Genomic DNA, 12,814 nt, shown 5'->3' with positions numbered 1-12,814 from the left:
GAGACCTCAATTCACAAAGAAAGCATATCTGCACATTGTCAAAATAAACACATAAACAAACACAAATCTACTCTGTTTCAATTCTTTTTTATCAACACGATGGACAGCTGAGCGTCACGAAGCATCCTTTGGACCGAGCTAGTACTAGATACTGGCCAAAATGGGACACAATAAACCCTATCAGACATGCTATTTGCAGCACTGTCATTCGGGCAAAAACATAGGCTTTCTGTATTTCAACCAATGATAATGACATTGGTTAGAAGCCGGGCATGCGTCTAAGTTAGAGTGCGGCGCTTAGGTGGTCCTGCAGCGTGCAGATGGGAGATGAGAGATGAGAGACTGCCACAATTTTAACCGAAGAACTGAATCGAAGAAAACTCAGAAAAGCAGAAGCGTCACCTGATAATTGCATTGCCATTGAGATCTCGGATGCAATTGGAGAACAATTTTCCTAAATCGAAGGGCGAAACCGCCACTACTACCTATAAAACCCTAGATTACTTCCCTGTACTAGGAAGGACGCACCGAGGAAAAGTGGGCAGTAATACACAGAACCGTGTATAATTCATCAACAAACAATAACATGCAAATGGGCAAGAACTGTAGAGAAAAGTGGCTAGCGGGAGAATTCAAGAAGAATCTATACGAAATAATCTCCACCAATTATCGCATCATCACAACTCCGACGCCTCTCATGCTAGTGTCACCCTGGATCTCAGGGCTACCGCACCCTACCTCCGCAGAAGAGTCAATCGTAATTCAGCTTTGCGGTACTGACGCAATAGGTGAATCGAAACGGGCAGAGTGAGTCACACATGGATACACTTAGTGAAGCGCTCTAATGAGGATTTCTGGGGAAGCCGCAGGAGCACGGAATCTGGTGTGCGAAGATTGAGGGCTCAACTCCACGAACACCATTTTATTTCTGAATCAAACTGTGGACTCCACATTGCATAATTCTTATCAATAATCCTCGCTTCCCCCCTTCGTTGTCCCCTCCTCTCACCTAATTAGTATCACTGGCCACAATTACAGATACGCAGATCAGGAGTTGCGAGCATTGGTTTCTGTCTGTCTGCAGTACATAAGCGACACATGTGCATGGTTCTTCTTGGTACCTATCAGAAAGCTAAGAAATCTGTCGAATTTCAGGAACGATAAATCTGTGCGCTCGGTGATTAGGCTACCCACCAACCAAATTTCGCAATTGAGGCTCATATTCCAGACTCGGCCTACAGTCGATACCTCATTGCTTCCGAGTACGTCCGAAAGATGACAATTCGGTTCCCTTCAGCCGCTTGCCGCACTAGGCATATTCAGCTCACACCTCACTTCTAAAATGGGTACAGTGCACCGCGACCACTGTCTCGAACACGCATTCTGCAGTCTGTGCGTCCGCCATGCATGAGAACCCTGAGCGTCTGCAGTATATGCATGGTATGACTGGTGCGCCAAGAAAAAACATGTGGTGGCTGCAAACCACGAGCTCTATTCCTCAAAGTATATAAATGGCCCCATGTTCCCACGCGCTTGCTCAATTAAAGCTTATAGTCAATACCTTTTGTGTGCTAGTCTCAGCCGTACTCCTGTCCGCTTTTCCCGCCTCTTACTGCTTCTCTGTCACTCTGCCAGAGCCTCTACTGATAACAGGTCATTCACTCCAGATACTAAACCGGTCGGTCATACCTATATTTGGATTTTAAGCCTTCTCCACAAACGTATATTAAGAGTTCGAATAGTCTGACTTTCTTCGTGCAATTGTCTATCCGCTCTCAATCGTCTCAAACCAATTTACTGTCCTAGCGCCTCAATTGCAGCCAAACCCTCAGTAACTATCAACTATGCAATACCAACTCAACGCCGTGAATTACTCTGTGTACATCCGTGGATTCCAGATCCTCTTGTCCTTCCTAGTGTTCATCCTAGGAATTGTGACTGTGGCTAAAGTTTCCATTCTCCAAGACGCTGCTGTGGCCATCGTCGCTGGTATTTTCGGGTTGGCCTACTACATTCCTTTGGTGGTCCCAGGAACAATCAAATACTTCTCCCCTGCTATTTCTTTGGGTTTGGAAATTTGGCTCACCATCTGGTGGATTGTTTCGTTGGGTGTCACCGCCCAAGACTATGGAGGGGTGACTTGCTCTGATCTCTATTTCTCGGATTTTCAGACCGGGTGTCAAACCGGCCAAGCTACTCTTGCTTTCTCTGTCATTGGTTTCGTAGTGTCTTTGGTGACTCTTGGCCTTGTTTCGTTTTACTCGGTCCACCCACTTGTCTCCCAGAATTTAGGCAGTCAAATGACTAAGAACAACGTGTACTCTCTCGGTGGTATTGTTCCTGTTGCAGGATTCGCTACGGCTGCTGACCTCGAGAAGGGTGCTGCTGCTCCAGTCGAGGTCCCTGTTGTTGATGATGGCGCTGTGCTCAGTGCTCCAGTTGACAATGCCACTGCACGTACACAATCCACTGAGGTTTTGAAGGAAACCGAGCCACACGCCGAGCCAATTGGTGCTACTAAAGCTGTCTAACGGTTTTTCCTTGTATCGAGCCACATTTAAATTCGGCCTTGTAATATTCATAATAAATTTTTTTAGTCAAAAAAGGAAACGAGAATGTAAGAATCTTGCTGCAGATTTGGTGGGATTGAACTCATATCGAAAATATTGATTATGTAATGGCTTTTGGATAGTCTCGAATTCAGCCTATACAAAGAGAAAAGGCTGAAGAAGTTTTAAAAAGAACAGAGCTGCTTGAAATCTGAGGCATGTGTATGATTGTATTTTTGAGTTTTGCTCGTTCGATGCTGCCTCGCAAAACACCTCCGTCAGAACTCACTTCTACACTATCCTGTTACGACAATATATTTCTATGTACACATTTAATTGTCCTCGATCTTAGCCAAGATCTCACGGTCGCTGAACAACAAGTATTCCTCACCGCCAACCTTGATTGGAGCACCACCGAAGTTTGGCAACAAAACCTTGTCACCGGCTTGGACAGAGACTGGCACAAGCTTACCGGTGGTAACGTCGTTGACACCAGGACCAGCTGCAATAACAGTAGCTTCGTTAAGCTTTTCCTGGTTCTTCTCTGGAATGTAAATACCCAGGGTGGTTTGGGTGACAGGCTTCATTCTTTGCACCAAGACTCTGTCGAACAAAGGCTTCAAGTTGTTAACGGACTTCAAGAAAGACTTAAGTTAGTGGCACGTCAAAAATAATTCATCTGGGCTACATACCATTTTAGTTGTGGAGTAGGAAATGCGAGATTGGAGTGTCTTTATATAAAGTTTTCCCTGGAAAATTGTAGAACATCTGAGACATCCGTACCTCCGGAAATAGCTGGGGAACCGGGGTTCAAGAGGATGATATGAAGGAACTACATTAAGCAAAATGTAAACTAGTATATCTTGCATATTGGAAGAAGCCTAGGATCATTTTATAATTATTGTTTGTTTTGCTATTATTTTTCTTCTGAATTTTAGGATTGTTTTGGAATAGAAGCTCACTCTTCTGATACCCTAACTAAGATATCTGTCAAGAGGCTCACCCAAAATGTTTTCTATGACACGGACCAAGTCTTTTCTAACCTCCATCTCAACCTCCTCGTCATCATCCTCCAAAAGCTCGGCAATGTATGGTATAAATGTGGGCAAGTACGAAAGCCATTGCTCGCCCACCTTTTGGAACACCGATTTCAAAACACGAATAGTCCAGATCTTCGTGCTCAGGCTATTATCATATTCGTTGGATATGTATCTGATTAAACCACGCACCAACTTCTCGTTATACTCATCAGAAGAAACGTTGGAGACGAAGAATGCAATAGCCTTAACCAAATGCTTGCCCAAGGGGTTCTCAATATTCGACAATTGACCCATGAGAGGCTCCAAAATGCTGTCAAATCTAGACTGGTGCGACCAGTAATCATCTTGGTCGTACTTGAATGATGAGGACAATGAGTGCAACAAGAGTCTGCGAAGATTTGTTTGATTCTTTTGGCCGCTCTCAAACTCCTTCAAGAGATTAATGGCTGGATCAAGAAGGTAGGAATAATATGATGTGATAATACTCTTCAAGCTATCTTGCAACTTGTTGAAAATTTTGAAGAAGGCCACCAATCTTTCGATTTCTTTGTGTTTCGCAGCACCAGAACCTTCTCCATTGAAGGCCCAACGCACCAAACCAGCAAACAAAGGACGGAAGTTCTTGTCGTTTAACTTCATCACATATTTGAGAGCACATTGGTGGAAGGAGGCTTCGATACTAGAAATAGTGTTTTCACTGAAGTGAGCCTCGCCGTACTCAACTCTGAATTCGAACGACTTCACCAACCATTTCATAACCAAAGAAGATTGGCTTGTAGCCACCTTCTTATCAGCACTGTCAATCGCGTTGGTGATTGCGTTCAAGTAGAGACCCAAATTAGCGGGGTTAGTGACCGCGTACATTTCATCGTTGAGAGCCAAGTTACAGAGAGCCTGTAAAACATGCGTCTTGTCTATGTGCTCGACAACAAGTGCCAGAACACTGGAACGAATAGAGTTATCGACGTAATCACTCAAAAAGATAGCACGGAAAATAGCTTTCAAATTGGACGTCACGAACGCGGGCATTTTCTTGACCAAACAAGAGAACAACATCAAAATTGATCCTTGCAATAACATCTTAGCATCAGTATCTGCCTCGGTGTCAACTTCGTCTGCATCTGTCACATTGTCAACAGTTGACTCCCATAGTTTCAAAGCAGGTGGAAGAATCTTTGGGAAATATCCAATACACTTGACTCCGAGACACTTCACAATATTTGTTATGACATTGAGAGAGGAAATGTTTACCTCGACTTTCTCACTTAAAAGGCCCTGCTCTGAAGTGACCACCTTCAAAGACTCCATGAGAAGTTTTGCATTCACAGGAGAGTTCATCTCCTGGACTGAGAACTTCGACACTATAATAGCAAAAGTGTCTAAGTAAGCTTGGAGTAATTCACCGTTTTTGTTATCTTTGACACCACTGATCAAAGCTGGCAATAAGTCATTGGACACAACTGCAGAGACTTCGTCATCGTATGAATTTGCAGTGATTTCCGTCTCAAATCTAGTTCCTGCCAAAATAGCAAAGTTTTTAGCAACTTTCAACGACATTGGATCAGTTATTTTATTCAAAGATCCAACAATGAACGAGATGTAATGGCTTAATGGAAGCAAATTGAGCATCTTTTTCAACAACAGGTATAATTCTTCAATCGAGTCGACACTGCGAGAGTTTCCGATGTTGGAGTATGTTTCCAATTTGATCAAGATGAAGGATGTCAATCTGTTGAACAAATTCAAAACAGCGGTTTTCTGACGCTCAGAACTCTTGCTATCGAATACAACAAGCGAAACCTTCATCTTCAAGGATAAAAGCTTACTGGAAAACGTGGACTCTTCGTCATAAGCAAGCACCTCGTTCAAGAATTTAAGCATGTTGGCCTTTAATTTTTGCAAATCCTTAGTTTGCAAAGCAACGACTGCAGTTCCGTAAATTGATCTTGAACTCAATTCGGCGTACGTATCACTTTCAGAATCAAGAGTCTCGTCTGGAATTGCGTCCCAGAGCTGTAAAAAGCCTTCAAAGCTGTTGAGACATTCCTCCGAGCTAAAGGTCTTCAAAAGAGAACTTGGAAACTCCAACAAGCTAGCAGACTCGTGAGTCTTATTTTTGACCAAGTTAGTGGAGTACTGTTGAGCAATCAAGAAGAGAATCGAGTGCAATGAGTTCTCCGCACCCAAAGTTCTCGTCAACGACACAAACAACTTGAGTCTTCTGTGTCTTGGAATGTGCTGGAAAGCAGTGACAAAGCTTGTGAGCAAAAATTCAATCTCAGTACTGGTTGACTCAGAGGCAGCAGTAATAGCAGGAACAACCTTCGCAATTGTCTGTTGTAAAGCATTGCTAGAAAACTCATCATCTTGTCTGATGGTGTGAGCACCCATGAAAGTGAAAATCGGCATCACGGAGTGAAGAATAATCTCTGGAGCTAAGGAAGCCAACTCTGCAATTACAAGCAACAAGCGACTTTGAACTTGTGGGGATTGTGAAAGCCTGATAGAGTTAACAATCAAGTCAGCTCTCACAGAGTTGGAATCTAACTCGAATTTTTGCTGAGATGAAGCATTCTTCATTCCAACTATTGTCAAAAGCATACAAGATGCCAAAGTCTCTTGCGCATATAAGACTGGCATCTTGCCATCACTGCAGAGATAGTCTAAATCAGTTAGAATTCTAAACATGGCCTGAAGCAAGTCAGGATATGCAAGCTTGTCGGCATGCTTTCTCAATTGAGCCTCTAATACATCGAGTATGACTGATAGTTTCTTCAAATGATTTGCTGCCATTGAAGTGATATCGTCTCTTGCCATGTTCTTCTGCGTGCTCGAGGAGGATCTTCTTCTTCTTTTCGCAAGGCCTTGCTCAGGAATCTGTGTGACAATGTTCACAGTTCCCAAGAGGCTGACCATGAACAGATGGGAAACATCTAGACTCTGCAACAACTCAAGTGGATCAAATGCAAGAACTGTATCATTTTCAGAGGTGATGGCATCGATAAGTTCGGTGCAAATTTTTAATTTAAGGTCAGTAGACTTGAATTGAGGGAAGAGGTGCACCAATCTCTTGCTTGCAGCAATTTGAAGCTCATCTTCTGAGGCCAAAGCTTTCAAAATCCAATCGATCTCCTTTGAGGCTATTTTATCATTTGAAACCTGGCTACCAACCATATCGCAAATGTTGGACACCACGTCTTCGAATGGGATACCAGCCTCAACAGCTTCTTTTCTGTAAGCGGATATGTTTGGAATAAATCCTCTGATATCGTTGACAAATGCAAGAGCGTCATCAGAGCCACCGGTACTGGTATTCTGCTTTGAGACAATGAACCAGGCTCTTTCTTTAATTGTGAAGAGCAAGTCTGGAATTGTCCATTGGCCAATGAAGAAGGTTCTAAGTAGAAGAGATCCAAACTTCTTTTGCTTGGGCATCGTCATTTTAAAAAGCTTGTCAAAAATCAAGACATTGACCCGCGAGGAATCAATTATAGTATCATTGAGAATATCAGTATTCTTGAAGATAGCATCAAGCATGCTCTTTGCATCTTGTGGCGAGATGAGGGATCGTTTGGAAGACTCGACATTCGCGTAAATTTGATTTTCCATGAATAATGTAAGCTCTGCGGCTTTGGTGGAAGAAGCCGATATCTTCAATATGTTTTCGTGCACGATGCTCAATGCTTCTTTGAAGTAAGCTCTCAACGATTTATTGTTTAAACTCAAGCCAAGAAGCAAGATTGGAGTCAAAAGGTATAAGACTGTCTTACGCTTTGGATCATTGAAGTCACCGAGCTTTTTGTTGACAGCCTTCATGGCCATTAATCTTAGTGACTTTGGAATGGAAGGAGTAAATGCCATTCTCAACGCAAAAGACACAGAACAGTTGACGTCTTTGAATACAGCAACAAGAAAGTCATTGAGTGTGGAAAATTGCAGAGCAGCAGGAATACCTTGAATGGCTTTCGTAAGAATTTGCACGAGGGTAAGGAACTCGTCTGAGCTTTGGGCATTGAAGAAATTGGTTTTCGTAGATTTGTGTTTGGCAAACAATTTCGTTTTGTCCAGATGTTGAGCAAGATCTTTCTCGACGTCATCGATCAACTCGACCTCTACGTCCTCAGAAGAATCATCAAGGGTGCACAAAAGCTGCAACTCCAAGTCAGAGATGGCTTTCTTATGCTGTGCCAAAATCTTGGAGAGAGCTTCTTTTCTGGTTTTCACCATTTTGGTGAAAAATTTGATCATAGTCTCTCTGTGAGCTTTGATCTCATTTCCCTTAATGCTCAGGATGAGTTTTTCAGCAACTGCTTCGCACAAGAAATCAGATCCTTCAAGATTGATATAATTTAAAACTTCAAAAGCATTTTCTCTATCCTGTTCATACAAATCGGTAAAAAACACGAAGAGAAATTTGGAGATGCTGAAACTCTCTTGCTCCAAAGTGATAAGAAGTTGTGTATCTTGCAAGAGAACAGATGGCTTGAGTCTTCTAAAAATACCTGCATTCTTTGGTACACTAGTCTCATTATAGTAGTTCCACAATTGACCCAACATGATTAAGGTCAGTCTTCTCATGCTTGGCGAAAAAGCCAACTCCCCCAGAACAATCGACTTAGTGATAGTAAAAACAAGATCATCGGATAGCGTTGTAATTGAGCACAAAATAGAAATGATACCGTAGATGGTAAGACGCACATCAGCAGCCAAATGGGTGGAAGAGCGGAATGAGCGATCCTTGAAAAACTCCACAGCAGCTTCCAAAACAATTGGAATGTATTCGTCGTTTAATTTTTTCTGGTCGCGAGCGAACGAAGCAAGAACTTGGGCGGCATTAGATAAATAGAAAACCAACTGTTCTTTGTATACGGTCTGCTGGCGCAAGCCATTGCAAATATGCTCCGAGTACAAACGGAAGAAAGCCGCATCATTGTGAAAGCACTTCAAAATAGAAGACGCAGGGGGACAAGCCAACGTATCTTTGTATGCCAATATAGGAGAGAAAATGGCGGGCCACGAGGTCTTTGGAATGACACTCATGAAACGAGTGAAAACGGCTCTATTGTGGTAAGGCAAAGCTGCAAGAAGCAACAACTCTGGATTGTGAATGTTGACATGATATCTACGCACCAACCATTCTAAGGCCTTGAGAGAAGGGCTCAAATTGAGGTGTGGTGACGTCAAGTTGATGAATGCAAGGATGTTTTTGTCGACCTGATCAACGATATCCTTCGTGGAAACATTACGATCATACGTCAATGAGGCTTCGGCAAATAAAGAAGCACGAAATTTTTCAAAACGAGCGTCTATCACCACCAATTCGTCTAAACCCTCCAATGCGATTTCGTAGATGAAGTCCATATCTTGGGCAGCAGCGACTTTTGGATCGAACATGAGCGACCGCGCATGAATCTTGGATCTGGACTTTCTGTCCAAAGCCACAGACGCATTCTTTTCGCTGATCGCCTGAAGCTGTTGGGACAAGCTACTCATGGCGTATATGGTGATGAGATGAGATGCGATGAGCCGCGAAAATGATCTGGGGTGGGATCAAGTAGAGATGGGATGAGAACAAAAGGAAGTGAAAAAAAAGGCCTCGAAGAAGCTATTATGATTGAATGTATTTTATTTCAAAGTTTTATTTTTTTTCATTTTTTTGTAATAATTATTTTCGTCTATCTTAATGTATCTATTACAACAATCTAATTAAGGCGGATTAGTCCAAAGTGAAGAAGCTCCAAAGTCATTTTTTTTCAATCTCGATTTAATTTCAATAAATTCGACAAATATGTATGAAGGCTTTGCCTGGGTTAAAGAGTTACTTTAAAGTTTCTTTAAATCAATGACTAAACATGGGTTTCGTACGGGGGTTTACAAATTATTGTATCTCATTTTGAGAAAGAAAATTGTAGATTGTATAATTAAACGTAAGATTGTTTAAAGTAAGAGAAGCGCTCTGTTTGTATCTTGTGAGCATCGTTGTTCTTCCAGAGATCTCAAGCCATATTAAGTACCCAACAATATGTACTTGTGCCTAATTCAAAATTCATGGTCAAAAGTAGTTGTATCTGCTCATTCCGCTCTGTCGAACCGGGATGGTCATTGGGGCAAACATTCTCGGTGTCGTTCGGCACGAAGATCGGAGATGGAAGACCTTCGGATTTCTTGGAAATCTTTATCAGTCAACGATATCACTCTATGCCAGAAATAGAAATTACCTCTCCATCTTTTGGAGAAGTTCTCCACAAGATAGCTTCGATGGCCTAGTTCTTCAGTGCGGCGAAGACTTCCCTAGCTACTTCTATGTCAAAGCCGGCCGAACAACGAGGCCGCTAATATCCGAACTCCAAGAATTTGTCTCAGTCATGAACAGTTTTGCAACCACTAGATATCCGGTATATTGGAGATGGCGCACAAGAAGGTGCACTCGATTCCTGCAGATGGCCCCTCTTGTTCCTTAAGGTTCGCAAAACGCCGTTTGGGCTGCAAAACAGGGGAACTTAACCTGATCAATGCCAATGTCGTTCGATAACAGAAAGCAGGACTTGCCGAAGCTATGTACCCCACAAAACTTCCAAATCCGTGACTGGCACAGATCTTGGCCGAGTCCTTTTTTATTTTTATCAATTGATCGGTGATTGTTTGACTGATACAATGAGACGATTCTACGGACAAAAGGTGTTAATGACGTGACGCCTGTAGCCACAGTAAATTTCGAAGCGAAATTCAACACGCGACTTCCAATGGTCTAGGTACCGTCTATCATACCAACAGTTCGTCTAGGATTGGTTGGTTACGTAATCTGGGAGCCTCGAGGAAGCCTTCCCGTTCTGTCTAATGCATATCCGAGTGCGCATCTTCGACCATATCCAATAGATACCGCATTCGTTATCTCCCAAATCTATCACAGAATCGGAGTCTGGCCAAACAGATACGAATACGCCCATTTACTATCTCGTTGAATTGGGTAAAAATATACGATCTACGTTTCGATGGCATTTTGACTTTGGCAAGCTGCTCAGAATGTTCTATCCGGTTAGAGTTAGGGTTCAAGTGTTAAACTCCGTAATGTCCGAGTTTTACAACAATGTACCGCTACAGTGTTATTTCAGCCATGATGCACAAACGGCGATTGTTTCAAGCCCCACTTGTGTTGCAACTGTGGAGAACCCAGGGATGTCCCCGAGCAGTACAGTGGCTTAAGTTGCGCAAACGTTTGATCACCTGTACCGCGCGTGTCCAGATTTTACTGCATACAGACCTGATCCTACTGCAAAAGGAAAGTGATACAGTCAGTTGCAAAAAAAGATAAATGTGCACCAATTTCCTCCAATTTTTCATGTCTCCACATTAATTAAACAGCTGTTAGTGGCACCAACACTCAAGTTAATATCAAAGTGAAACCACCTCTTAGGTTTGTGGTCTCTACTAGTATCTGTCAGTGACGCTTACTAAAAAATATTCACGAGCTTCAAATCTCTAACCAATAATTTGGTTTATAGTCTTCCAAAAGTCTCGATTTCAATTCAAACACAATGGGTCTTCAGGAGAGATCATCGGACGATAGCTCTGCGAGCATCGAATATGTCACTTCCAGAATGACTGGAGGCGACGAGAAGAAGAATATGGTCGAAGTGGTTGGTGAGGAACCACCAGAGAATACTTTAAAACAAGGTATGAAAATGCGTCATATTCAATTGATTGCCTTAGGAGGAGCCATCGGAACTGGTCTTTTCGTTGGTTCCGGCGCTGCGTTGGCTACCTGTGGTGCCGGTGCACTTCTTTTGTCGTATATCGTTCTCTCTGTCGTGGTCTGGTTTATCATGAACATTTTGAGTGAAATGGCTGCGTTCTTGCCAGTACCAGGTGTGGGTGCTCAGCAGTTCATGAATGACTATCTCGATCCATCCTTTGGATTTGCTTTGGGTTACAACTATTATTACTGTTTCGCAATCTTGGTTGCTGCAGAAGTTGTTGCTGCCGCCTTGATTATTCAATATTGGACCACTTCGGTGAATATCGCAGTTTGGATTTCAATTCTCCTCCTTGTCATCCTTATACTTAATTTGTGCCCCGTGAGAATTTACGGAGAAGCCGAATTTTACTTTGCTAGCATTAAGTTAGTCACCATTACGGGTTTGATTATTTTAGGTGTTGTCTTGTTCTTTGGTGGTGGTCCAAACCACGACCGTTTAGGTTTCCGCTATTGGAAAGATGGCAACGCATTTAAACAGCATCTTGTGAAGGGTGACACTGGAAGATTTTTGGCCTTTTGGACTGCCATCATTAAAGCAGGTTACTCTTTTATCACCAGTCCTGAGTTGATTGTTGCCTGTTCTGCAGAGGTGCAAGCACCAAGAAAGGCAATTCCTAGATGTGCCAATCAATTTGTTTACCGTTTGGCGTTTTTCTACATTTTGGGCTCTTTGATCATCGGTGTGATTGCAAACTCAAACAGTGAGAGATTGACCAGTGGCGAACATACAGCTTTTGCATCTCCTTTTGTTCTTGGAATTCAAAGCGCAGGTATTCCAGTGTTAAATCACATTATCAACGCTGTCATCTTGACCTCTGCTGCTTCAGCAGGAAATGCCTTTATGTATGCTTCCTCGAGAACATTGTTTTCGTTGAGTAAGAAAGGTTTGGCACCAAAGATCTTCTCCACTGTCAACAGCTGGGGTGTCCCATACTACTGCGTGGCGCTTTCATTTGCAATTGCATGCTTATCCTACTTGAATGTCTCTGAATCGTCTCTTACAGTTTTCACCTGGTTAACCAACATTACTACTATCTCTGGATTCATCGCATGGATCGTGGTCGGTTTCACTTATCTCAGATGGAGAAAGGCCATTGTATTCAGAGGTCTCGAAGATAGAGTTCCTTACAAAACCAGATTCCAGCCTTATGGTACATACTTTGTGATTGTCTTCATTTTCCTTTTGACTTTGACCAATGGATATGCCGTTTTCTTCGACTTCAAGATCGCTGATTTCTTGGCTGCTTACATTACCTTTCCAGTTGTTTTGGCACTTTATGCTGGCCACAGAATTTACTCTATTTATTGGCTCGGGAGAACTAGATGGCTCACACCATACGAAGAAATCGACTTTTCGAAATTAGAAATGATTGAATATCAAGAAACTCAATACCCTGTCAGAGTTCCAAAGAACTGGGTTGAGAAAATTTGGTTTGCGATCTTCTAAAACTGTTAATGATAAATAAACG

At 42.5% G+C, this 12,814-nt stretch overlaps 4 protein-coding genes across 4 annotated transcripts; 2 read left to right on the top strand and 2 right to left on the bottom strand.

Moving 5' to 3' along the window:
• Positions 1–1,844: 1,844 nt before the first annotated feature.
• Positions 1,845–2,531, top strand: PUMCH_004211 (uncharacterized protein; the record flags this gene model as incomplete). The annotated part of the gene is made up of 1 exon (XM_063023156.1): positions 1,845–2,531. One exon carries the CDS (start codon positions 1,845–1,847, stop codon positions 2,529–2,531), a length of 687 nt encoding a protein of 228 aa, XP_062879226.1.
• Positions 2,532–2,881: 350 nt separating this feature from the next.
• PUMCH_004210 (uncharacterized protein) lies at positions 2,882–3,136 on the bottom strand (the record flags this gene model as incomplete). The annotated part of the gene is made up of 1 exon (XM_063023155.1): positions 2,882–3,136. The coding sequence occupies one exon, from the start codon at positions 3,134–3,136 to the stop codon at positions 2,882–2,884; it is 255 nt and encodes an 84-aa protein (XP_062879225.1).
• A 387-nt stretch (positions 3,137–3,523) lies between these two features.
• On the bottom strand, positions 3,524–9,082 carry PUMCH_004209 (uncharacterized protein; the record flags this gene model as incomplete). The annotated part of the gene is made up of 1 exon (XM_063023154.1): positions 3,524–9,082. One exon carries the CDS (start codon positions 9,080–9,082, stop codon positions 3,524–3,526), a length of 5,559 nt encoding a protein of 1,852 aa, XP_062879224.1.
• A 2,042-nt stretch (positions 9,083–11,124) lies between these two features.
• On the top strand, positions 11,125–12,792 carry PUMCH_004208 (uncharacterized protein; the record flags this gene model as incomplete). The annotated part of the gene is made up of 1 exon (XM_063023153.1): positions 11,125–12,792. The coding sequence occupies one exon, from the start codon at positions 11,125–11,127 to the stop codon at positions 12,790–12,792; it is 1,668 nt and encodes a 555-aa protein (XP_062879223.1).
• Positions 12,793–12,814: the final 22 nt, after the last annotated feature.

The sequence above is a fragment of the Australozyma saopauloensis genome, chromosome 5 (genome assembly GCF_035610405.1).
Source record: "Australozyma saopauloensis chromosome 5, complete sequence".
Lineage (NCBI taxonomy): Eukaryota > Fungi > Ascomycota > Pichiomycetes > Serinales > Metschnikowiaceae > Australozyma > Australozyma saopauloensis.
The sequence above is the reverse complement of the archived record's forward strand: the minus strand, read 5'-3'. Positions and strand labels throughout refer to the sequence as shown.